We start from the raw sequence: 25,210 nt of genomic DNA on the forward strand, positions 1-25,210 counted from the left end.
AAGAACATAGTTATGGGTTCCATTCTATTCGTGAATTTAGATATCAAGATCGTTGGTTATGTACAATGAGGAGGGCTTTGAAGGTGATAAGTATTATGGGTAAGAATTGATAGATGTGTTTTTGGAAGTGATTTTGATGAAGCAATCTAGGTTTGTGTTGGATGCTTTAAAATGCTTGCTCCCTCCACATTTCCTTCAACTTAAGAGCTTAAAAGCTATGGAGGACATGATGTATAGAATGTGGGAGTGATGGAAGAGCATAGAAGAGGGAAATATCATATTTTCAAGATACAAGCAACATCAAATTAGAAAGGTAGTGTGTTGAAAGATACATGGTGCTTTATTGGTAGGAATGACGTGCCACGAGATAAGTATCCCATGCTTCTTGGAGTTGCAAAAATTGTCATGTTGCAATCTAGTAGCAAAGCTATTTGTAAAAGGGACATTCGCGTTTAGAACATCATTAAAAACAAATAGAGAAATACAAGAACTTAGATGCTCATATGAGGATTTCAATCAAAGGATGCAACAAAAACGTGCAAACATGTGTACACAGAAGTGGAATGATAGCATATCATGACTCCTTAAGGTATTTGATGCTTTTTCATGAAGGTGACCCACATGTTTTTAGGAATATATTATCATCTATACTTTCATGAATGTTTTCATGAATGTATTTGCATCTATATTCCTTTAAAATTGTAATTTGTACAAACATTTGAGCTCTTAGGATATGTCTATTCATGTTTCCATGGTTGTATTAGCATCTACACTATTTTTGAAATTATAGATCCCTAGCCATCGCTCGTCTTGCACCCTAGACGTCACATGCAAAAAAACATCATCAAGAAAAATTTGAGAAATAGAGTGGAAACCAAGAACTTGGAGATGCTCATGCAAGGATTTCCGTTGAAGGACGTAACAAAAATTTGCAAACATGAGTACACTGAAGTGGAATGATATCATATGACAACTCCTCAAGCTATGTGATGAATTTTTCATGAAGAAGACCCACATATTTTCATGGATGTATTATCATCTAGATTTTCATGAATGTATTTGCACCTATATTCCTTTAAAATTGTAATTTGTACAAACATTTGAGTGAAGCCGAAGGATTGGATGTAGCAGTTTCGCTACAAAAGCTTGATCCCCTTAGCTTCATGACCTTTTACCCGATGCAAGTTTTCATGCTTTTCGTGGGATTTGGAGAGGCTGCGGATCGAGAGTTTCTCTCTGTGCTTGTGGGGTTTAGGTGGAGATTTTGGGATGGAGGTCACTCTCCCACCTCTACTAAAATGTGTACTTCGGTACTAAGTTGTTTTGAAGGGAATATACTATTTTTAGATTAAACATAAATCTTACCCTTTGAAAACGTGGATGAAAGTTTTTAAAGGCCATGATGATGAAGGGTAACATTTTAATGTGCTGACGTGCAAACATAACATCTCAAATTTGTGATTGCTACTCTTGATGACATAGCAATCTGGATGCTAATGTGTGATTCCTGCGGACATGGTTGTACAAGCTGACATGGAATCCGGATCTGGTATGCTGACATGGCTATGTGGTTGCTGATGTGGATCCAGATGCTGACAAATCTCTGAGATCCAGTGCTGATGTGATTCAGGTTGCTGAGGCACCGAGAGCCAGTGGCGCGGGCTGCAAAGTTGTAGAGAGTACAGAGTGAACAGCACAAGCCGCTGCGAGCAGAAGCAGCATGGACAGAGCAGCACAGAGAAGTCTTGGGGGGGTCCCTTTGTATAGGTCTCCAGCTTGCTCACTCTAGTTGTATTTATCTGAAACTCATTAGCCTTCTTGTCAAATGCATAAACCCCATGTGTTGTGAATCATCTAGATAATACACATAACGTTAGCCTCCTGTATTGCGTTTCATAAAGCCCATGTGTTGTTAATAGAATTGTCATAACGTGCGGGCTTATTCGTCTGCTAGCAGACTTTTCCCTTGCATACAAATGCTTAAGGTCATTTACTGGTAAATCAAAATGGCAGGTAAATCTGTAAAGCCCTCAGACTTGTTCTTTTGTTCCTTTTTTTCCGTCATCCCTCTTTAAAGCAAGTAACTTATTTCAACAGTGGGACTGAATCAGAATTTCTTCCATCTATTAAAAAATATAAATCAAATTTAAAATTATGTACGTACATAACAGACATAGATCCTCAATCTACAGAACTGAAAATGATCCTTATACAAGGCACGCAGGGGTGCCATATTTCCTTCACATATCCCCAGGGCAGCATATTAAGTTGTTCCTTTGCACTAATCATTACATTACATAATATGCTCTAAAAGATTCTACCAATTTGCAGTAGATCATCTTGCAATATGCCCGACAGCTTCTACCAAGATATGTATGGTTCATATGTTGCGTAAAGCAGCCAGTCTTTCCTCCAGCTCATCAACACCAGAGCTGCACAAACAGCTTCAAGAATGATCTCTCTCTCTCTCTCTCTCTCTCTCTCTCTGTGGCGAGCTCTAAGATAGTAAAACAGAAGATGGCCAAAATCCACTTCATCTTCACAAGAATTACAACATAAAAAAATTATCAAATAAATTAGCATTATACAGTTTTTTTCAGCTTTCGATAAGCTCTCAAAAAAATATTCATAATCATTGTCCTGTTACCGATAAATATATCAAACATACCTGCCAGCAGCTTGTGCACGTCTGCTTGCATGTTTCCCTTTTGGAGCTGATGAAAGCTGTGCATGAAGAAGAAATTTTAGAATGACTACCTGTAGAGACCTCACAGACTTTTCAAATGAAATAAATATGAGTTACAGGTACTGACTTTTCAAATGAAATAAATATAAGTTACAGGTACTGACCTGAGCAGCAATGTCGATTCCTATCTCGTCTAGCACCTGTAAAAGACCAAACCATGAAGTCAAAAATAGACTCCTTGGATACAATATTAAGAGATTTTGTATTAATTCTGGAATTCCAAGAAATTTCATGCCTGATTAGTGAGCTCTTCTGTCTCTTCTTCAGCCTCATCATTGTCCAAAGCATCATCAATAGAATCAGACATCATTTCAGTCTGCATCGTGCAGGTGAAGTTCTTTGTTAGCCTAGGCTTACAAACTTCGAATACATCTCTCATTCATATATAAACCAAAAACAAGTATCCTAATTGTAATTGTAATATCAAAACTCTATCTCTCTCTTCCCAAAACCAACATTCTGCTACGAGACTTGCCTGCACATTGATAAAACAATACAGTGTGCACAGAGGGTGCAAAAATTGTGTGTGCTTGGGTCCAAACAGCCAGAAATCTAGAACAAATCCACACTTGAGATACCATTTTCCCAAACACACTTGAGATACTTGGTAAGAGGGTGCGTGAGCCAGGCCCCGGCGGCACTGCAATAAAGAGATACTTGAGAAGAACAGGAAAAAGAATGTGATACTACTACCTCAGAAATAGTAACCGGAGGAAATCGAGTCATTATAATAACTCTACACTCAGAAGTATTTGCGTATCTATTGCACGCTACACATACTGCCTCTGCCGCCCACCCGCTAAAACCACAAACTCAAAAAAGGAAAAAAAAGTCCCCATCGAATGCTTCGTGAAATCTTTAATCATTATGCAGCATCCTCAGTCACATTGAGGCTAACACATGAACCTCTTGATCAAGTTTTGCTGGAACCAACTTCCTACAAACAAAGTTTTACTTACGCAGGCAAAGCATGGTACTTCAAGCCCCTTCAATAAAACTTATGCAGCCAAAGATGGTACTTCCAAGCCTCTTCATGTTACCTTTCACTTTGTTCTTAGAGTCAAATCATAGTAGCTCAAGCCCATATATGCTTTTTACTAACTCTTACACCTTGGGTCATAAAACACCTCTCTCTCTCTCTCTCTCAGATGACAGCACTAGCTACACTTCGCATCACAGACAATTCTCAAGCCCATATTTACTTTTTGCTAGCTCATTGCACCCTTTGATTATGCACCCAGCGTGTTCTTCTACTGTGAAATCATACATATGCTTGTTCTTAGAGCTGCATAAAACACCTCTTTCTCTCTCTCTCATGTGAAAGTATTTGCTCTAGTTAACATTCACAACAGCTTGCATTGGTGCTTTGAAGCCTTATAAAGTTTCAAGGGGTGGAAGTAGAACAGTATTCATAGAAAACCAGACACAAGACATTGATCCCATGGCTTCTTCCTGAAAAAAATTCAAACTAAAAGATAACACATACCGTCATGTCCATCTGTGCTGATTGTTTTTGAAATTCTTGCATGACTTTTGCTTGCTTGGCTGGCTCCATTTGCTGCTCATTACACAAAATGAATAAGAGAAAAGGCTCACACAGGACTCATACAATATTACACAGGACTCACACAAACTCCCGTGTGCATTTTTAATCTACCAACATCTCGAGTGAAACACTAAACACCCATTCCAAGGTTTTTTGCGCCAATATGATGGCTCAAAGCACTTCCTCGATGCAATATACCTGTTAAAGAAAAGTAGTGGTTGAGCTGAAAGGCAGTGGCTCTGATCAGAGTTCTCATTTGACTGGTTGGTTTTCTAAATCAACATCAGCTATAAATGTGCTTTTGTCAAAGAACCTATGGCAAATGTCTTCCTTTTGCCCTGTTTTATTTAAGATTATTATACTAAAATCTAAAAGCGCCCTGATTGAAGTCACCGTCTTGCTGCTACTATCAGAGATCACTTTTCTGGAGTTAAGTGGACAAGGACTGCAAATGTGCCCACAATGCAATTGGATGCAACCTTGCATACAAGATTGGATGTTGACCTTCAGAAATCAAAGCTACTAGACAAGGACATCTTCAGAACATGACTCTGACACCACTGAAGGCATTCTAATGTATTGAAGGTTTACAAACCTTCATACCTTATTCATAGCTGCCATAGCCTTGCTTGCCCCTTTCATAGCACCTGCAACAGCAGTATTTGCATACATTGCCTGCACAAGCAGTTTTGGATTATACTGAGTTAATAATATAGAATCTTAACAATTTTGAGAAAACACAACGGCCCATAATTAAACTGGGTACATTGCCTGAACAAAAAGTTTGAATTAGGTTGGGCAATGTCATAGAAGGAAGGTTCACCATTGGCTAAATGTACAGGAAGACTTTATGTATAATGTAACATCATTATTTTCATGCGCTCTAAAGAAGCAACGCTACTCTCCAGCACATTTTGATCAAATACATAATGATAAGCTAGCTATACAGTAAGCACTCCTAAGCAAAATCTAGAATTGAGTTTAAGATCAAGAAACCTGTGTATGTGTCGCTACACCACGCATTTGAGCACGACTTCCTTGCAACTTTGCTATTTGTTGTCTTAATCTGATCAATTGTCTTGCCAAAATTTTTGTAGCTGCCTGTCACAAATGGGCATTAAAATATGGATGTTGTCAATACTTTTGAAAATAAAATTGGACACTTGCACCTGTAGGGCAAATTCTTCATATGAATATGTTTGATAACACATCGAATGTGGAGATCCAGATTAAATGGGGAATGGTAACTTCGACAAAGTAATCGCATTAAATAAAAGAGAATGAATAGGGATACCCAAGCGGCCAACTTGACAGCTAACTCTGCTCTATCTACTTATTCAGATGAAACCATTCATGAATGTTGAAGTATCATACACATTCAATGCGCTGCTTATCTTAGAATCTCTACTCACCATCTGTAAAAGCCACCTACAAGGTTCTAGAGAGCATTTGAATTTCATAGTCTCCAAGCCAAGTGTTTTTAAAATTTCGAACATGAAAATTAACTATGCTGACCTTATGATCTTGACCTCCATCTCTAAAAGCCACCTACAAGGTTCTAGATAGCATTTGATTCATAGTCTCCAAGCAGTTGTTTCCTAAAATTTCAAAAATGACAATTAATCCAACCAAAACTATGTATGACCATGATATCATCTTTCTACCCCAGCCCCTATCTTGCCCACCATCTACTAGGAACACATCTTGTGTTAGAGCTAGTGAGACTCCTTCCTTGATGTAGCTTACCTATCAATGGCAAGTCAATTCTAAATTGTCTTCTCGCTACAACTCTCTTTAGATCCACAATCAAGCAAAAAGAGCATTTCAATTTCATAGTCTTCGAGTGAACTGTCCGTAAAATTTTGAGCACTAGTACTTAACCCGCGTGTTGCTGCAGCATGTAAAAGACATCAACTCCAATTGTTCACTCGCTCACCTCCAACAATTGATCACGTGAGGAGAGTAAACTTGATTTCGTATTGTGATCAAACAGAATTGTCGAATTTTGGAGTTAAGCCTTTGGGAGTTATTATAAATGAATCCTTATAAACAATTACAATTCATGCACATTTCAGAGTAGGTCAATCACGGCATTGATGCCTACCTTCTCATCCTCATTATGACTGGTACCTCTCTTTCTCTCTCTCTCTCTCTCTCTCATCCTCATTATGACTGGATCATCTCTCTCTCTCCCTCTCTCCCTCTCTTCCTCTCTCTCCCTCTCTCTCTTTCTCTCTCCCCTTCTCATTTCCCTTTGAATCTTGCTTCGCCCTCCAAACTTTGAAAGTTTCCCTCTCTCAATCTAAATGCTTCCTGTACATGCTTCTCTCTCTCTCTCTCTCTCTCTCTCTCTCTCTCTCTCTCTGTTTGACTCTCTCTCTCTCTCTCTCTCTCTCTCTCTTTGACTCTCTCTCTCTCTCTCTCTCTCTCTCTATATACATATATATATATATACATATATATATATATATATATTTGGTGACTCGCTAATAGCCTAGTTGTAACATTTCTTGCAGAGTCCGCATCATTAAAAAATGCTAGCCCCTCTAGAATAAATTGTTGAATCCTAGCCAAGGTGTCTAGCAGAATGTACCTACATACTTGGAGACCAAGCTAGACGAAATTCGATCTGAGTCGACCTTTGTAAAACTCCATTTTCAAAGTTCCTTGGATTGTTGTGTCTGCTCTGATTGTATCAAATTCCAAGGCATAGAATAGGCCCACCACATCGTCTTGTCCATCTTAGCCATACATTTCTTGAACATATCCATATTCAGGTCAACCCCAGTAGTAGTGAAATAGAAATCTATCCTCTCATCCAACTCTGTGGTCTGAGCCATGGACAAAAGGGTCCTCTTTGCCCTCTTGCAATATGGTTTGAGCCTTCTTAGAGTTCTTGTCTATTCTCTTAAACTCTTGCACGAAGTGGTTCACCATTCAGATATCAAAATACTCACCTTGAACATATCCATATTCATGTCAACTCCAGTAATAGTGGAATAGAAATCTAACCTCTCATAAAATGATCCAACTCTATGGTTTGAGCCGTGGACAAAAGGGTCCTCTTTGCTCTCTTGCAATATGGTCTGCACAAAGTGGTTCACCATTCAGATAAAATACTCACCGCCAGGATGCGTATCATGGGCAGTCGACTTGACCTCATAGATACCCTCCTCAATTGTCAGGAGGGAGACATCAGAGGAGTCGACTCATAGATGCCCTCCTCAATTGTCGAGAGGGAGACATCAGAGGTATCGCCACTCAAATAAAAACATATATTCTTGTCAAGCCCATAGGTATTAGTGGCGACTCTATGTATGATTCTCATCACATTCAGGCATGTGATCATGCCAATGTCCTAATTTCATTCTCAAAACACAAAACCTATCTACGTTAGAGTTTGACAGCTTCCCACATTACAACATGATAGAGCTTATCAGATTGAAAATATTATTATGTAATGACAGAGTTTCTCGGATTAAAAGTATTGTTGTTTAATGAAGTTGCAATGAACTTTCAAAACTTAAAATATTGATGTTTAATGAAGGTGCAATAAACTTTCCAAATGCACAAAGCATCCCTCCCCCAACGTGTCAGCGACCAGAGCTTTGAAAACTCACCCATTGACACAACCCCTCTAAATTGGTAGCTGGTGGCTACCATATCCGAGCAAACAAACTTTGAAGCTTTCTTCTCCCCAAGTACTCACGCAAAGACTTGCCCTTTAACTTTTATCGCAAAACTTGCACATGTTTGCAAACTCTGGGTTTTACACGACATGTTGCTGTTTACCTATCATGGTAGAGCTTTCACTTTCTCGCAAGCTTGCTATCTCTTTCCTAATTTTTTGTCTCTCATATGCAAGCAAGGTGCGCAATGCATACATAGTGCAACCTATGACGCAATTACCTTCCATCATCACACATCCATTCTTTTTGTGTGGCTGGTAATTATGGACCATGGCGAGAAATCGCTCTTAAACCGAATACCAATATCGGTATATACCTAGATGAATCCAAGAACATTCCCAAACTCATCCTCTAAAAACACAACATAGTGCAGTTTCAATCTCATGATAGTCACTCACAAGGCTTTGAATATCGGTAACACGAACGGACTCGAATGGTGCTTTTGAATAGCCAGAAAATTGCAAACAATGCCTTTCTTTGGAAGCTGACTTCTTCCACTATGTCCCAACATCCACGATTAAAAGGCAAGCGGACCCTAAAAGGTTGCATCATCGCTCACGATTATCTTGGGAGTACTGTGAAAAATGTTGTTTGACTGAACTATGATCATGGGCTTGTAAGTTGTCATGAGGCCCTGGTATGATCTTGAAAGGCCAGAGCTTAATGTCGCTCTGGACATACAAAAAACATTTGACCAATTAGCCTCTTGACATCGGCAGATGATGGTTGGAGGGAGTTTTGGCAAGGAGGTAGTCCTGATAGTGGGAGAGAAGAGGGGAAATCTAGCTACTAAGAGGGGGGAAAGAAGAGGGATATAGCATATGAAGATGGAGTTGTGTACTTGCTTGCTAACAACTCCTTGCCTACTACCTTTTGTCTTCCTATTACATGCTTCGACTCCTTGTCATCCGTATTTTTACACACCATCTTAGAGAAGGATTCCATTCTCTCGACTCGCTTTGCCCTTGTCCCCGTCTGGATTTGGAGCTTGTGAATATATAAACTTCTAGGACCGAATGGATCAAACAAATTCTTCAAAACTGTTGACATTAACGGTGCGTGCAAAAGATAGGAACAGAGTCGGGAACAACAAAAAAAATAGGAAGACATCATGCTAGGTAAATGGGAATTTCGCAAACTTACGCGTCAGTACTATGGCATCACTGTAAGTGACATCATTGGAAGCGACCCCATTGACTGCCATTTCACGAAATAGGGAGGACTTTGATCGTGAGGTCAATGGAGGGGAAAGCAAAGCAGTAGAGGGAAAGCAGGGGGTTGGAGGAGATCCAGGGAGGAAGTGCTCTCAAGAGAAGGTGGGCGAGCTATCTTCCAAGAAATGAAAGGTGAAACGTTTCTCTTGGTTGCAAAAAACTCTCCAAGCAATCCTCTTGGTGACACGTGGCTCTTCTTCTCTCCTCCAAGCCATCACGTGTCTTCCTTTCTTTTTTTGGTTGTCCATGGTTAATAGTTTAAAAAGGACAATAAACTATGCTCTTTCTACTATCAAAACTATGCGACCATGATGTAAGTTGGCAAATGAATTGATATCATTTTCGTCTCTAGCCTATCTTGCTCTCTACCTCTCCAATTTTAGGATCCTTTTGTGAAACCACATGTATAATGGATTTTGGTTCATTTCATCACTTGCTCCATGCTAGGGTATAAAAGATCTCAATTTCACTCCATATAGACTCTCCCACACCCGTCATTGTCGAGGATTGCCATCTCAATTTGGTTCATTCCGTCACTTGCTTCATGCTAGGGGCATAATAGGAGGATTGCCATCTCAATTTGGTTCATTCCGTCACTTGCTTCATGCTAGGGGCATAATAGAGCTTCATCTCACTCAACATAGACGCCAACCCCTCCCTCTTTCTTCCCTCATCCTTCCCCCATGTGAGGCGGCTTCTCAGAAGGGTGACAAGGACACAAAGCAAAAAAGCCTTGCTTCATGCTAGGGGCATAATAGGAGGATTGCCATCTCAATTTGGTTCATTCCGTCACTTGCTTCATGCTAGGGGCATAATAGAGCTTCATCTCACTCAACATAGACGCCAACCCCTCCCTCTTCCTTCCCTCATCCTTCCCCCATGTGAGGCTTCTCAAAAGGGTGACAAGGACACAAAGCAAAAAAGCCAATCTTGCATCCAACCAAGGTTATACGGTTCCCAATTTATGTCATCGTATATTGGTGAATGGTAATAACTTATGCTACATAGGGGTACCAATTGAGCAGCTTTGCTACTCTCTCCCACCCACCATTGTTGATTCTATTCTCCAAAGTTATACACTTACCCAATCAATGACACCTTAAATTGGTGGATGGCTGTAGCTACATTCCACTAGCCCACCTATCTTGTCAATTTTGTTCTTCCTAGCTGAAAGTTATACAAGGACCCAATCAATGACACGTTCAACAGGTAGATAGCTACGTTATAGGGGTGCCAACCAGGTAGTATTGCTACATTAGTCAACCCATACTTCCCGTTTTTCCATGCGATGCTTCTTAGCAAGGTGACAACAACACAAAGCAAAAGCCAATCTTGTACAAACAAAGCCTCAAGATTATATGGGTCCCCAAACAATGACATATATACCTTTTTAAGACTAGAATGTATCCAATCATAGAAATTCAGATCTCTGCTATATCCCAATGAATGACATCCTAAATTGTGGATGCTTCTTAGTAAGGTGACAACAACACAAAGCAAAAGCCAATCTTGTACAAACAAAGCCTCAAGATTATATGGGTCCCCAAACAATGACATATATACCTTTTTAAGACTAGAATGTATCCAATCATAGGAATTCAGATCTTTGCTATATCCCAATGAATGACATCCTAAATTGTGGATGGATATAACTTATGTTACGTAGGGATGCGAATCGAACAGTTTTGCTACACTAGCCCACCCATCATTGTCATTTCTATTCTCCAAAGTTACACAGTTACCAATCAATGACACCTAAAATTGGTGGATCTCTATAACTGCATAGGGGTGCCAAGTGAGCAATTTGCTACACTAGCCCACCCATCATTGTCGATTCAATCAATTGGTGGATGGCTATAACTACATAGGGGTGTGCCAATTGAGCAGTTTTGCTATATACCTTTGTAAGACTCTATAGAATATGTCCAATCATACAAATTTAGATTTTTCATTGTTCTAAAGACCAAAAATCTACACAGAAAATAAAAGAGAAAATAAAAGAGAAGAAAAAAGAGGTAAACAAAAACTTTTATGAAAAACTAAAGGAAGACATACTTAGCAAGCAAAGCAACACTTAATGTCGTCATCAGTGCCCAAGCATAAGCAGCTATAGTGGGCTTCTAAAGGCCCGCGGAGTCTCTTGGGCAAATCCAGTGCTTACTAAAATACGTCAAATAAACAAAAGAGAAAGAAAACAAGAAATAAAGAAGAAAGGAAGAAGGTGACTAAGCAAAAATAAACAAGCAAGTCAAGAAACAAAATCGTCCCAAAAATAGGAATAAAATCTCTCTCTCTCTCTCTCTCTATTATTTAAAACATAACAAGCTAAATGAACCCTTTACACTTATGTATCGCTTCCTACAAAGAGGCAAAATTGGAAAGCACAAGAATACTCAAGCATACTCAATTTGTGAGCAGTTTTGCTACACTAGCCCACCCATCATTGTCAATTCTATCCTCCAAAGTTACGCAATCAATAACACATTAAATTGGTGGATGGCTATAACTACATGGTGTGCCAAGTGAGCAATTTTGCTACACTAGCCCACCCATTGTTGATTCTATTCTCCAAAGTTATACACTTACCCAATCAATGACACCTTGAATTCGTGGATGGCTACCTTTTTAAGACTAGAATGTATCCAATCATAGAAATTCAGATCTTTGCTATATCCCAATGAATGACATCCTAAATTGTGGATGCTTCTTAGTAAGGTGACAACAACACAAAGCAAAAGCCAATCTTGTACAAACAAAGCCTCAAGATTATATGGGTCCCCAAACAATGACATATATACCTTTTTAAGACTAGAATGTATCCAATCATAGAAATTCAGATCTTTGCTATATCCCAATGAATGACATCCTAAATTGTGGATGGATATAACTTATGTTACGTAGGGATGCGAGTCGAATAGTTTTGCTACACTAGCCCACCCATCATTGTCATTTCTATTCTCCAAAGTTACACAGTTACCAATCAATGACACCTAAAATTGGTGGATCTCTATAACTGCATAGGGGTGCCAAGTGAGCAATTTGCTACACTGGCCCACCCATCATTGTCGATTCAATCAATTGGTGGATGGCTATAACTACATAGGGGTGTGCCAATTGAGCAGTTTTGCTATATACCTTTGTAAGACTCTATAGAATATGTCCAATCATACAAATTTAGATTTTTTATCGTTCTAAAGACAAAAAATCTACACAGAAAATAAAAGAGAAAATAAAAGAGAAGAAAAAAGAGGTGAACAAAAACTTTTATGAAAAACAAAAGGAAGACATACTTAGCAAGCAAAGCAACACTTAATGTCGTCATCAGTGCCCAAGCATAAACAGCTATAGTGGGCTTCTAAAGGCCCACCCATCATTGTCGATTCAATCAATTGGTGGATGGCTATAACTACATAGGGGTGTGCCAATTGAGCAGTTTTGCTATATACCTTTGTAAGACTCTATAGAATATGTCCAATCATACAAATTTAGATTTTTTATCGTTCTAAAGACAAAAAATCTAAACAGAAAATAAAAGAGAAAATAAAAGAGAAGAAAAAAGAGGTGAACAAAAACTTTTATGAAAAACAAAAGGAAGACATACTTAGCAAGCAAAGCAACAATTAATGTCGTCATCAGTGCCCAAGCATAAACAGCTATAGTGGGCTTCTAAAGGCCCGCGGAGTCTCTTGGGCAAACCCAGTGCTTACTAAAATACGTCAAATAAACAAAAGAGAAAGAAAACAAGAAATAAAGAAGAAAGGAAGAAGGTGACTAAGCAAAAATAAACAAGCAAGTCAAGAAACAAAATCGTCCCAAAAACAGGAATAAAATCTCTCTCTCTCTCTCTCTCTCTCTCTCTCTCTCTCTATTATTTAAAACATAAAAAGCTAAATGAACCCTTTACACTTATGTATCGCTTCCTACAAAGAGGCAAAATTGGAAAGCACAAGAATACTCAATTTGTGAGCAGTTTTGCTACACTAGCCCACCCATCATTGTCAATTCTATCCTCCAAAGTTACCCAATCAATAACACATTAAATTGGTGGATGGCTATAACTACATGGTGTGCCAAGTGAGCAATTTTGCTACACTAGCCCACCCATTGTTGATTCTATTCTCCAAAGTTATACACTTACCCAATCAATGGGCACCTTGAATTCGTGGATGGCTACAACTACATAGGGGTGCAAGTGAGCAGTTTTGCTCCACTAGCCCACCCATCGTTATCAATTGTGTTCTTCCCACCTTCTCCCTTAAGCTAACAAGGACCCAATCAAATTGACACCTTCAACCGACAAATGACTACGTGATAGAGGTGCCTACACTAGCCCACCCATCATTGTCACTTCTATATCTTTCCATGCCAACTTCTTCACTTTTCAGCCTTCCTGTTTGCTTTCATGAAGCCAGGTGGTTGGACTTCCGGTTATTCAAAGTTATTCAAGGTTATTCAAGGACCCAATAAATGACACCTTCAACCGGTAGATGACTGCGTGATACACGTGCCAAATATGTAGTAATGCTACACTAGCCCACTCGGTATACAAAGCTATACAAGGACCCAATCATTGTCAGTTCTAAATCTTCCGGCCTTCCCTTATTTATCCTTCTTGATTGCTTTCATGTAGCCAAGTGGTTGGACTTCCAATGAATGACACCTTCAACCGGTAGATGACGTACGTGATAGGGGTGTCAAATAGGTTGTATTGCTACACTAGGCCACCATCATTGTCAATTCCATGCCAGCTTCTTTCCCGATTTCTCCTTCTTGTTTGCTGCATGTAGCCAGGTGGTTGGACCGCAAGCGAAGGCCAAGGTAATGATACCTTGGGCCCTGCTAAAAGAACACAGAATTGGTAGATGGTTGATGGGGTACCAGCCAATTCCTCCCCTTTTGCCTCCATTTGAAGCTTCTCAACAAGTGGCACAAACACCAACTAAAACCTTAACTTTATCGGAAGGTCGGAGAGGATTGGGGGGCCTGGTATATAGGATAAAGTTTTCCTACACCAGCTCTTGGAAGAAACATATAATAACCTTGTGATTCAAATGTGAGAACTCATTGCACTCATCTAACCTCAGAGCCATCTGAGGAAGGGATGGCCAAAAGAGAAGGGTTTCCTTTCTATCTTGTCAACAGCTCTTAAGTTTTCATTTGGAATTCGGAGTATGTTTATTCATTAAGTTTCTCATCATGGTCCTGTACATGAACGGGCAGTTGCGAGAGTTTCTTCTCTAAGTGAAAGATGAATCCTCTTATAACTTTCTTTTCCACGCGCACACATAAACGAAGAGAAAAAGATTCACACCTCATTGCCTGTCTTGGCTGTCTTCTTAATTTCTGCAACTAATTTCTTTTCCTGCGGCAACCCCCAGTACCAAATCAAACAGTAAGCCGTAAGCCACCCTGTAAGAAGGCCTTTAGAGTATCCCCTCTTCCAAAATTCCCAGGATGAATGCTCCAAAATCATAGCATCATATAGGTACCTCTAACTGCAAAGCCCCAATTTCTCGCTCAATTCCTGCACAACATTCAAACTGCTTGGTGCACAAGGTCTAGGAAGTTTCGGTATATGGATTCTCTCTCTCTCTCTCTCTCTCTCTCACACGCACACACACACTTTTTTTTTTTTTAATAGTGAAAATTCTCTCCCTCTCTCTCTCTCTCTCTCTCTCTCACACACACACACACACACACACACACACACACAAATAAATATCATATATCTTTCACCTCTCGTTGCAACAGCCGTTTCTCGCTTGCTTGTTCGAAGAGCATCTGCACAAGCGCAAAACAAGAACGCTTAAACCAGGACCATGGGAAGGAAACAGCCGTGTATGGCAGATGGAAAGCCGAATGCAATGTTTGCCTCCAGGCAGTGCGGAAGCTAGAATTGCAAATGAATGAGAGAGAGAGAGAGAAAGAGAGAGAGAGAGAGAGAGAGAGAACTGTCGTTTACAGCCAGCCCGCTGACATTATGTAAGGATCGTTCGGCAATACCACGGAGCAAAACCTGAAGAGAAAATGCAAACGCACCTTTGGCAGTGGGTTTCTTTCTGAATATGTTCATATTGAGTGATGCTGAGGAACCAAAGAGAGGGGGAGGGAGGCTGCGAGGTGGGAAAAGCGCGGATTGAGCTGAATTGCGCTACGAATTGTGCACGAGGTCGGTCAAGTACCTTCCATTCAGCGTGTGTGCGGGGACAGAGAGAGAGAGAGAGAGAGAGATCAATCGATCTTACAAAACATTCTTTTAGACAATTCGACCGTTGGTGCTTGCAACATTGGAATCCTATGTACTTTAATTTATTGCACTTTGTCAAACCTTCAAGTTTTGATTTTGGATTTCGTTTGTTCATCTTCATACTAAGCTCATCTTTGCATCACGTCCACGGACATTTTGATCATGGGCTGCAAAAGAGCATAGGAGATCGTTGACCGTTCAGCTCGTCTGCTGTAGGGAAGCAATGTGGATGGGCCGTGTGTGATTGACAAGAGGCAACCAAAGAAATGGCAGTGGCTTGTAAGAGAACAGTGGTGGTTGCCTGTATATAATCAAAGGACGTCTCAATAAGAGGATATCATAGAAGAATGGTCGGCATTCTCCTTATGGGTCACAAAGAAATAGTGCTTATTGATTGCCCATGGAGCCTATTGAGTGTTGTTGACATTATCTCAAGGCTTGTGGAGTGCACTTGGTAATTGGTGCAATGTATAATCAGAAGGTGGTGTCGGACTAAAAATAAGGAGTTTGGTTGAGGAGGCGACCAATCTGCAAGTAGTTGATAGGTGTAGTGACTATTAGCATTGTTATGTAGGGAGGCCTTCATAAGCATACAACAACATCTATTGAAGGTTAGCTTGCAACTAGCCAAGTGTGGGGAAGAAATATTTAGTGAAGGGAGGTACCACTTGCAAGACTTGGCAAGAATGTGTAGATGGTCATTGATAGTAACAACAAGAAATAAGTGGCATGAAGGGAAGTAAATTGTGTTATTATATAGGATCTCTTTCATATTTTGAAAGCTTTAGGGCTGTGGAAAAATCATAAGCCAAGTGTCAAGGAGTATCCATTCACAACACAAGGTCCAAGGTTCCTTCGAAGCTTTATGGCATCCAGTTGATCATTTTGGTAGCAAGTTCTTCTGATCCTATAGGGGGTTCTCTTACAAGCCCATGGTTGTCATATTACTATTGGTGGTTGTATATATTCATTGGCAGTTCTTGGTCCATGGTGGTTTTCACGGTTGTTGTGGTTTCAGTTGTTGAGGTTGTGTTCTTTCCTTTGGTTCAATGTAAACATGACATGTGTATTCGGCTATAAAGGCATTTCATCAACGTATGACTATATTCTGGTAGTGCTAGAGAAACTTCGATTTGGTAATGAGTTTTGCAGAATGGTAGCAACATTACCTCATATGCTCTATGCTTGAATGGTGGCATTATTGGTGCTGTTGATTTGCCATGCTAAATTAGGCAGGGATGTCCTATTGATCCCTTATTGTTTGCCCTAAGTTCAGTGCCTCTAATTAGGATATAAAAGGCATTTTTAGACCGTCATCTAGGCATAGTCAATAGTAAGACTTACATTAAGAATGGATTTGAAGATGTCCCACAAACCCACACTGCTTTTTATCCACAACCTGCATTCAAATCTCCCTAATACATAGTGAGAGTGTCTTTGCAATCACCTTATAAGAGGTGTTAAGCATTGAGATCGGCCTCCAATCCCCAACTTGCAACCTATTTTGCCTCTTGGGAAAGAGCTTGATTAACCTAGTGTTCACATCTTGAGATAGCGTTCCCTTGGCCACATAAGCATTAGCCATTTCCACTAGGTCATCCCCTAGGACATCCCAAAAGCCTGTATAAAATTTGGATGTGGAACCAAGAGCTTGATCTTTCTTAGTAATTTTGATAGCATCCCACAACTCGTCCCGAGTAAGAGGTCTAGTGTAGATACCTATGTGTAATTCTAGATCATGACAATTGCCACAATACACATAGGAAGTTGATCATGACAATTGCTAGAATTCAACAGGAAGGTTGAGCATATGACTACAACAAAAATATTGGATTTGGAGGGAAACACTTTGCCTAAAACCATTGTAATCCTCAATCGTAGGGGTGGAGTGATCAGAGAACAAAAATTTATGTCTAATAACTTGCCCAATTCATGTTTTTTGTGTGGTTTGTCAGACCACACAATTAAAAGCTATCTCTTAACGCGATCCAAGCTGAAAGGGAACACTGATCCTCCTCAGATTCCTAAGGAAAAATGGACTCCCAAATAGCCTAAAATTCCCAAATAGTAGGAAGCTCCTGTTTGGCCAATCAGCTCGATTAAACCCAAAAAAGACGGCACTCCACTGCCCGAATCCAAGCTTTCTTCTGACATCCCGATGAAGAATGCTTATGAGGCATTATTAGAGACAGTCCTTGAACCCATCCTCCAGCTCATTCCCAAGCTGGAACAGGGAGATGAATGGGCCAAAGACTTTGAGTATGAAGTCATTAAGGGTGATGATATGCTGATAAAGGATCTTGATGAATCAAAGGAAGATCTTCCTCTTCCCTCGCAACCAGATAAAGATATAGTGGTCAAAGGTAAACCTACAGCCACCGCTCACAACAAGAGGAGACTCTGTCTATAGCCAAAGGTCCGACTGTGCATGCAAGTAGCCCAAACCCTGGGCCAAAAAGGGGCAGAAAAAGCATCGTAAGTAAACCCATTTCTTTCTTGTACTACGTGGCAGTCCTTATCTAATCTAGGTGACGAGGTTGTGTTGATAGGAGACTTTAACATGGTTGAAAGAAGCACCGACAGATGGTTGGGTAAAGGCACCACATTAAGAGGTTCTAAGCTTATTCATGGAGCAACCTCAAAGATTCTCTTTAGTTGGTTGACACGATCTGTGAAGGGGACTTCACTTGGTCCAATAGGCAGAAGAGAAGCAAGGCTTGACAGAGTTTATCGTTCTCAGACTCTCCTCCAAACTACCTCTAGCTACTACAAAAGTAATGTCTACTCCACATTCTCAATTTCTGATCACAAACCGCTTTTACTTCAGTGCCACTTTGGTTCAGGAACTAGAGCCTCATCCTGGTTTAAGGCTGGACCCCAACCAGGTACTGTACAATCCAAAGTGAAGGAGCTGTGGACTGCCCCTAAAGATAGTGATGAATCAGCGGCTAACTTTTGGCTATGGAACATCCTTAAAACACATGAAGTACTAAAGCAGGCTAGAAAGCTCAGGGGAAAATTCCACTGTAAGAGATTAGTTGTTGTCCAAAAGAGCCTTGATACGCTTGAAGCCCAAGCGCGCAATGGAGATACTCAAGCGCAGATCAACATTCGCCTTGCCAAGAGTGAACTAGCCAAACTAGAAGCTAGATTATACACCAGAAGATGGTGGGCAGGTAAAATTGATAGACCCACCAAAGAAACGTTCAAGCTCATTCGCAGGAAGAGAGCTATAGAGGAAAATCCCTTTCCTCAAATTCAGCACAAATAATTGGGCCGCTCATTTTGACATTGAAAACAGAGACTTCATATGTGAACATTTTAAGAACCTACTGTCAAATACTATGCAATCAGGTGATGGAGTGGTTCGAGCAAGAAATAGATGCCAGTTTGCAAGACAAGGAGTAGTCACAAGTTTGGACCATCAGAGCTTGGAGGCCCCTCTTACTCTAGGAGAACTCAAGGAAGCGGATGCTAGTCATGAAAGATGGCAAAACCCCTACTGAGGACAGTCTACCAGTTGAGTTTTACAAGGTCTTCTAGGATTGGATAGGCCCCATACTTTTGGAGGTGTGGCAGGAAAGTATTTCTACTTCTTGTCTTCTTGAACACCTGAACAGTGGAATAATCAAGCTGATTCCAAAAAAAGCAAGAAAGGATTTAATTAAAAATTGGAGACTGCTGACTATGCTTAACTGCAGCTAAAAAAATTTTGCCAACGCTTTAGCCCTAAGAATTCAACACAAGATGGACAGATGGATTTTGAAGGAATAGAAGTGTTTCATAAAAGGGAGGCACCTCCTGGAGGCTATTGTAAATATCTAGGAAGGCTGTGAACATGCTAGGAGTCGAGCCAAGATAGTTGTTTTATCAAAATCTAAGCTTATGATAGGCTGGACTTGGATTTCCTAATGCAATCCATGAAAGACATGGGTCTTGGGCCGAATTTCATCTCCGCAGTCAAACTTTTTCTCTCAAACGCCTCAGCCAAGGTGTGCATTAACAGTGAGATGTCCTCACCTTTCCCATTGAGAAGATTCATTAGGCAAGGTTGCCCCATTGCCCCTCTCCTCTATGCTATAGTAGCTGATGCTTTGGGATGGTTGCTCATTGTCAAAACTTCTGAGGAGCAGTCAAAGGAACTGAATTGCCTTTTGGAAAGCAGTTGGTTATGCAACAATTCACAGATGACACTAATCTTACGCCTAGAAACACCACTCGTGATGTGAGTGAGGTTATGGAATGCTTGGAAATGTATTGTCTAGCCTTAGGCTCTCTCATCAACCACATCAAAACAAGATATTGCACCCTCAGTGGTGGAAAGTCACAAGTTGAGCTAGATTGCCTGGGCTGCCAACCCGATCCAGACATGCATTGTGTTCAGACTGCTCGACATACCTATGGGCTTCGAAGTGTCCATGAAGGAACAATGGGACTGGGTGCTAAATAGCAGGTTTAGTGCTAAGATGGAAAAGTGGAGAGGATTTCAAGCCAATCTAGCGGGAAGATGAATGGTTCTCAACCATTTCATGTACCCCATTTTTTCTACCTGTCTTATTGGCATCCAAGTTAGGCAAGTTTGGACAAGCTTATCTCCAAATGCAGATCTTTTCTGCAAGGAGGAACTAACAGAATTGCCAAAGCTAGATGGAACTTTTGCACCTGACCCAAGAGTGAAGGAGGACTCGGGGTAGTAGACATCAAACAGGCAGCCACAAAGTTGGCTGCTACGTGGATTCTCAAAGTCCTCATCCTTGAACTTGATTGGGCTACACTGCTAGCATGGAACTTCATGCATGTTCGACCTACAGAGCTAAGGGGTGGAAAAAATACTCAATCTTGTCTGCTGTTTTTTGTCCTGAACCCTGCTCAACAAAGGGAAGTGACTTATGGAAAACTCATTGGAAGGCACTCGAATCAATCAAAACCCAATTGCGTTTCTTCAAGAAAGGCTCTTTTATGAGGCTAGACTCCATATAGGCTTCTACAATACACATAAATGTTTTACTTAGCAACAATGACTTTCTTAGAGCCTGCTTCCCTTCAATAAGGGCCTCCAATCTTGGGGTCAGCTGTGGTAAAGGGACCAATTCAGATGGAAAACTATGCTTGAAATCATGAGGGAATTCAGACTTACCAATCAAGATGCGCTCTTTGTCACCACTAGACTAGCACTTTGGGAAGGAGACATACAATGGAAGGGGGGCTTAGTACTTAACTATGCCTTAGAGTTTATCTGGATACTCTCCCCCACCTGCTTCTTGTGCCTATCCCCTATTATTATATTGAATACACGATCCCCATTCTAAATTCCCGTTGGAACACCTTCAACACCGCACTTTTCTGGAAGCGGAGATTCTGCTATATTTGGTCTAAAGCCATTTCGGAGAAGATGTCAACCCTGCTCTGGCTCTTCATGCTTAAGGTGATTTGGACAAATGAAAGGTGGCTGAGGATTGGAAAAGGTGATGGCAAGTGCCGTCGCTGTCAGGGATCTCAAGAAATTGATGTTTTTCACATATTCATGGCATGATCTTCAGCTAGGAAAGTTTGGAAAAAAGTGCAGTTACAGTTAGGCGAGCCCGTCTACTAGAAAGCAATTCTAGAAGTTTCAATTTAATAGGAATCTTACTGATGCAAAATATCTATTTTTATGAATGGTTAGCAGGTATCCCGGATCTATGACAGTGACCTCAAACTTTTCTTCGCGGAGATCAAGAGCCATGAACAAGAGCACCTCAAGACCTTCAACCAAGAATGCCACTTCACGGGATTTATCTACTATGAGACTGACTCAGTTTGATCTTGTTAATGATTATCAGCTGGATTTTTTGGGTTGTGTAGATTTGTTGTTATAATTGTGATTTTGTGATCATGAATGTATATCTTATGAATTGCTTATAATACATATTTTTTTTTCTTAAAAAAAATTAAAGGAGTTTGTGGTCTACACAACATATGGGGCTTTTCAAACAACCATCTGATTAAAATAAGAAAACTTTCTTATTTCTACAGTGCGTGCATCATAGGGGATCATGACAATTGTGAGAACATTGCAACTGCGAAGACATGGGAGTGAGTTGAAGTTTTTCATCTTTGTTTAGATGGAGTGACAAATAATGGAGAGACAAACAACGACTCACCATAGTTTGGGGAGAGTTTTGATGACCTCACTAACTGTCTGGAAGAGGGGTATAACTTTGTAGTTGTCGCTTCCTCTAGGGAGAATGAGGAAGATGATCCATACTTTCTGTTGCAGTACACAAAACCTAAGCACAAGGTTGAGGAATCATTTAACTTTGCAGTTGTCGCTGCCTCTGGGGAGAACGAGGAAGATGATCCATACTTTCTGTTGCAGTACACAAAACCTAAGCACAAGGTTGAGGAATCATTTAAGGATAATTGGGGAACAACTATGAGAAGTGGGATGTAGCAATCAAAGCTTTTTGGTACAAAAAAACATCCAATAGAGGCCACAATTATGAACTGCTACATAAGAGTCCACAAACATTTTTGTACTCTCATCTAGTAAGAGCTATTAAGTTCCAAATGCAACCTATACCACAATGAAAGAGGGCAAGAGTGTGGATTTAGGCATGCATGAGCACATCTTGGGGTGTCTTGGAGCGATGAATGAGGACAACTAAGATAGTACTAAGAAAATGTAGTCTCATTGCAAGGAAACAATATTCCACTTATCTTGGAAACTAGAAAATGTATATGAGACTGCTTCTTTTAGTAAATCCCAAACTAACCACTGCGCTTGTTTTTGTAATTGTTTTCGTAAATCCCAAATGATAAATTCCACGCTTGTTTTTAGTATATCCCAAACAACCACCGCGCTAGTTTTATTAAATCCCATAACGAATCCACAAATCCTAAATGAATGAATTGTATAATATTCATCTTGTAATAGTAGAACCAAACCACCACATTGGTGGCTGTTAATATCCTAGTGTGCAACCAATCACCGCCCTGGCGACCACTTATCCTACACTACATCCATGCTATACTAAAATTCATTTTGCAAAGTGCTATACTAAAACAGTCCCCTTTACTAAAATTCATTGCAAATTGCTATACTAAAATAGTCTGAGAAAGTCCACAAGTCCAAGAAATGCATGCAAGTTTTTTACTTTTTCAAAAATACATTAACATTTTGCAACTTAGGGAAATTCCAAACTCTCGACTATCTTATCAACCTCTCTATAGCAAGCATCTACCAGATCATCAGGCCATTTTGATGAGCTATCACAGACCTCATTACACACTCGGACCACCAAATGCTTGCTTGCCTCTGCCAACCACTACAAGACATGGGCCTCTTTCGACATTATCTTCCAATGCTTTACGGGGTGCAGGCACGAAGATCATCGATATGGTTGGTGGGCGGGGAAGGTATTGGTGTAGACATCAAAATAGCCATCGGTATGGTCATCGATATATATTTGTCGGTAACATATATACCAACTGACACCAACCCTTGCATTGACGCTTTCACCGATGCTTGGGTACATTTTTCCATATTGACGTATTTACAAAACGTCATTTCCAAGGGTCCCAAAATAATTTTGGACCACAAGTTTGGTCATTTAAAAGATACAAAATATTAGAGTATGTACACCAAAATTGAGATCAAAACACTCATACATTGATAGTGAACTTAATTAACATACAAATTAATGTACAAACTGTCACTATAAAAATGTGAGGACCAAAATTAATTATACATAAGAAGTCTCATCGATGTCAAAACTATGAATTAGTAGCATTTACATCGATGGCTTCATCTTGAGGCCAAGTATTGCATGCCAAATATGTCTATCTCAAGGTTTACATACAACTGATCACCTACATCATCATCCCCTATTGTATGTCTACCTAAGACTTGATCCTCTAGTTCATCGGCCTCTAGTTCTCCCTTTTCTTCCCCAAAGTCGTGATCTCCACCTTCCTCCATTACAGTGTCATTATTGTCACCTTCTTTGTGGCTCATATCGTCATCTTCATCCTCTTCCCTAGATCCATTGGCATCATTAGTTGGATCTTCTTTCGGCATCTCCGTATCCACATCCCTATCTTCAAAAATATGTTTGCTTCGAGGAGCAACTTGGACCATGTACCACCGTCTTGGATCCAAATGATCTAGATGAGAGACCACCTACATTGAAGATCCAAATTAGGTTCAAGTAATTATATTCATTATCAAGTATTAAAATATATATATATATATATGAAAATCTACCAACATTTGTTTGAAAACGAAGATATTAGCTTTTAATTAATTCGTTAGTGTGTACCTATTCACAATGCTCTGGAAGAACAAAGGTATCACTTTCATTGTCCAAGGTTTGATGGAGTCAATGGCAAAGAAACCACATTTGTCTCTCCTGACTGTAGCATTGGGACCATTGTAGATAGTTCTAAACCATTTGACATCAAGAATGAAAATACTAAATCTTCTAAAATTAGCTTCATAGATGTCATGTATGGTCCCACACTAATCTAACTGCGAGGAGAGAAGATTGGTATCAGAAGCACTTGCTCGGCTATCTTGTACAAAGTTAGCCATGACTCCACAATCATATGTGACTCTCCTTGAATCGATGCGTTCCACACGAAATGCCGTCCGTGTGACCACAATGCATTGTACTTTTGGTACTACAAAGGAACATGATTAAAACAATGAGGATGCATTTTGTAGCGATTGTGATCATAAATACCCAAATTAAGTAGAAAGGTTAAAAACTTACATGTGGCATACATCTGACTGCAAGCTCCCGTCTCAATCGGTCACATCCTCTCCATCATTTGTTGTCCCTTGTAAACTCTACCTCAGGCAATGCATGTGTCTTGTGGGTGTCCAAAAAGATGCAATATATGCCTTGACCCTTGCCTCCTCTACCTTGGAAAGGATCCATGGTGCCTTTGGGAGAATAATTCTTGGAGGAGGATGCACTTGGGTTCCTCAACCACCCTCTTGAGTTGTAGAACCATGCTCTTGAGTTCTACGCACATGCTCTTGGGGCCACAAGTAAGGCATCCTACCCATCTCGTGCAAATCTTCTCACACTCCCCTTGTGTCTTTATTGCCAACCAAGTGTGCCCAAATAGAAGCCCCCACATTCTTGAGAATATGCATGGGATCCAAGAGGTGATTGATTTGTAACTCATCCCAATATGGAAGCTTGTGAAAGATAGATAGCCGGTCCATACCTAGACGAGGCTCCTCACTATTAGCTCTCCAATCTCGAATCCAGTCACTTGCCTTCCTACAGACCGGTGGTGGATCAAGTTGACCTTCATGTGCAGGATGATCAAGCGGAAGATATTGAGCATGACCTTCATAAACCATCTTTTTCATATGTTTGGAGTGTCGCGCATTCAAACTAGGGCCACAAATAGGACAAGGATGGTACCCTTGTGTTTTAAGTTCTACATATATGCATGGACACATAGGTCATTAGACATGCACAAATCACACCACAATAGAAACATAAAGGTATCAATAGGCATGAAAAAGCACATACTTGCACACTCCCCAAATCCTGGATATTCATGCATGGTCCACATCAAAATTCACGTGATGCACATGTCTGCTATTCACCTCGCGGCTCTAGAAATATCAAAGACACGTATGCCTCCATAGGGTTTGGAGCTCCTCAATCAAGGGTGCCATGTACACGTCCATATTTTTGGCCTTTTACTTCCTCGACACAAGTAGGGAAAGCATGAGGTGTCCCTTCTTTATTGTTAGCCATGACAGGA

General features: G+C 40.3%; 1 protein-coding gene across 2 annotated transcripts; it reads right to left on the reverse strand.

Annotated features, from left to right (window-relative positions):
- Positions 1 to 2,110: 2,110 nt before the first annotated feature.
- LOC147894278 (vacuolar protein sorting-associated protein 2 homolog 3-like) lies at positions 2,111 to 15,520 on the reverse strand. Of its 2 annotated transcripts, none has more exons than XM_087384736.1 (11): positions 15,441 to 15,520; positions 14,932 to 14,976; positions 14,685 to 14,719; positions 14,507 to 14,557; positions 5,289 to 5,393; positions 4,896 to 4,967; positions 4,233 to 4,304; positions 2,982 to 3,062; positions 2,851 to 2,886; positions 2,669 to 2,724; positions 2,111 to 2,432 (listed from the first exon to the last, which is right to left on the reverse strand). In XM_087384736.1, exons 1-11 carry the CDS (start codon positions 15,481 to 15,483, stop codon positions 2,381 to 2,383), a joined length of 648 nt encoding a protein of 215 aa, XP_087240862.1. In that variant the 5' UTR covers positions 15,484 to 15,520; the 3' UTR covers positions 2,111 to 2,380. The 2 variants fall into 2 exon arrangements, with proteins under 2 accessions (XP_087240862.1, XP_087240863.1); XM_087384737.1 differs by lacking the exon at positions 15,441 to 15,520 and adding an exon at positions 15,235 to 15,434.
- Between the last annotated feature and the right edge of the window lie 9,690 nt (positions 15,521 to 25,210).

Source organism: Dipteris shenzhenensis, chromosome 14 (genome assembly GCF_047967505.1).
Source record: "Dipteris shenzhenensis isolate YYH24624 ecotype China chromosome 14, Dip_SZ_1.0, whole genome shotgun sequence".
Taxonomy (NCBI): Eukaryota; Viridiplantae; Streptophyta; class Polypodiopsida; order Gleicheniales; family Dipteridaceae; genus Dipteris; species Dipteris shenzhenensis.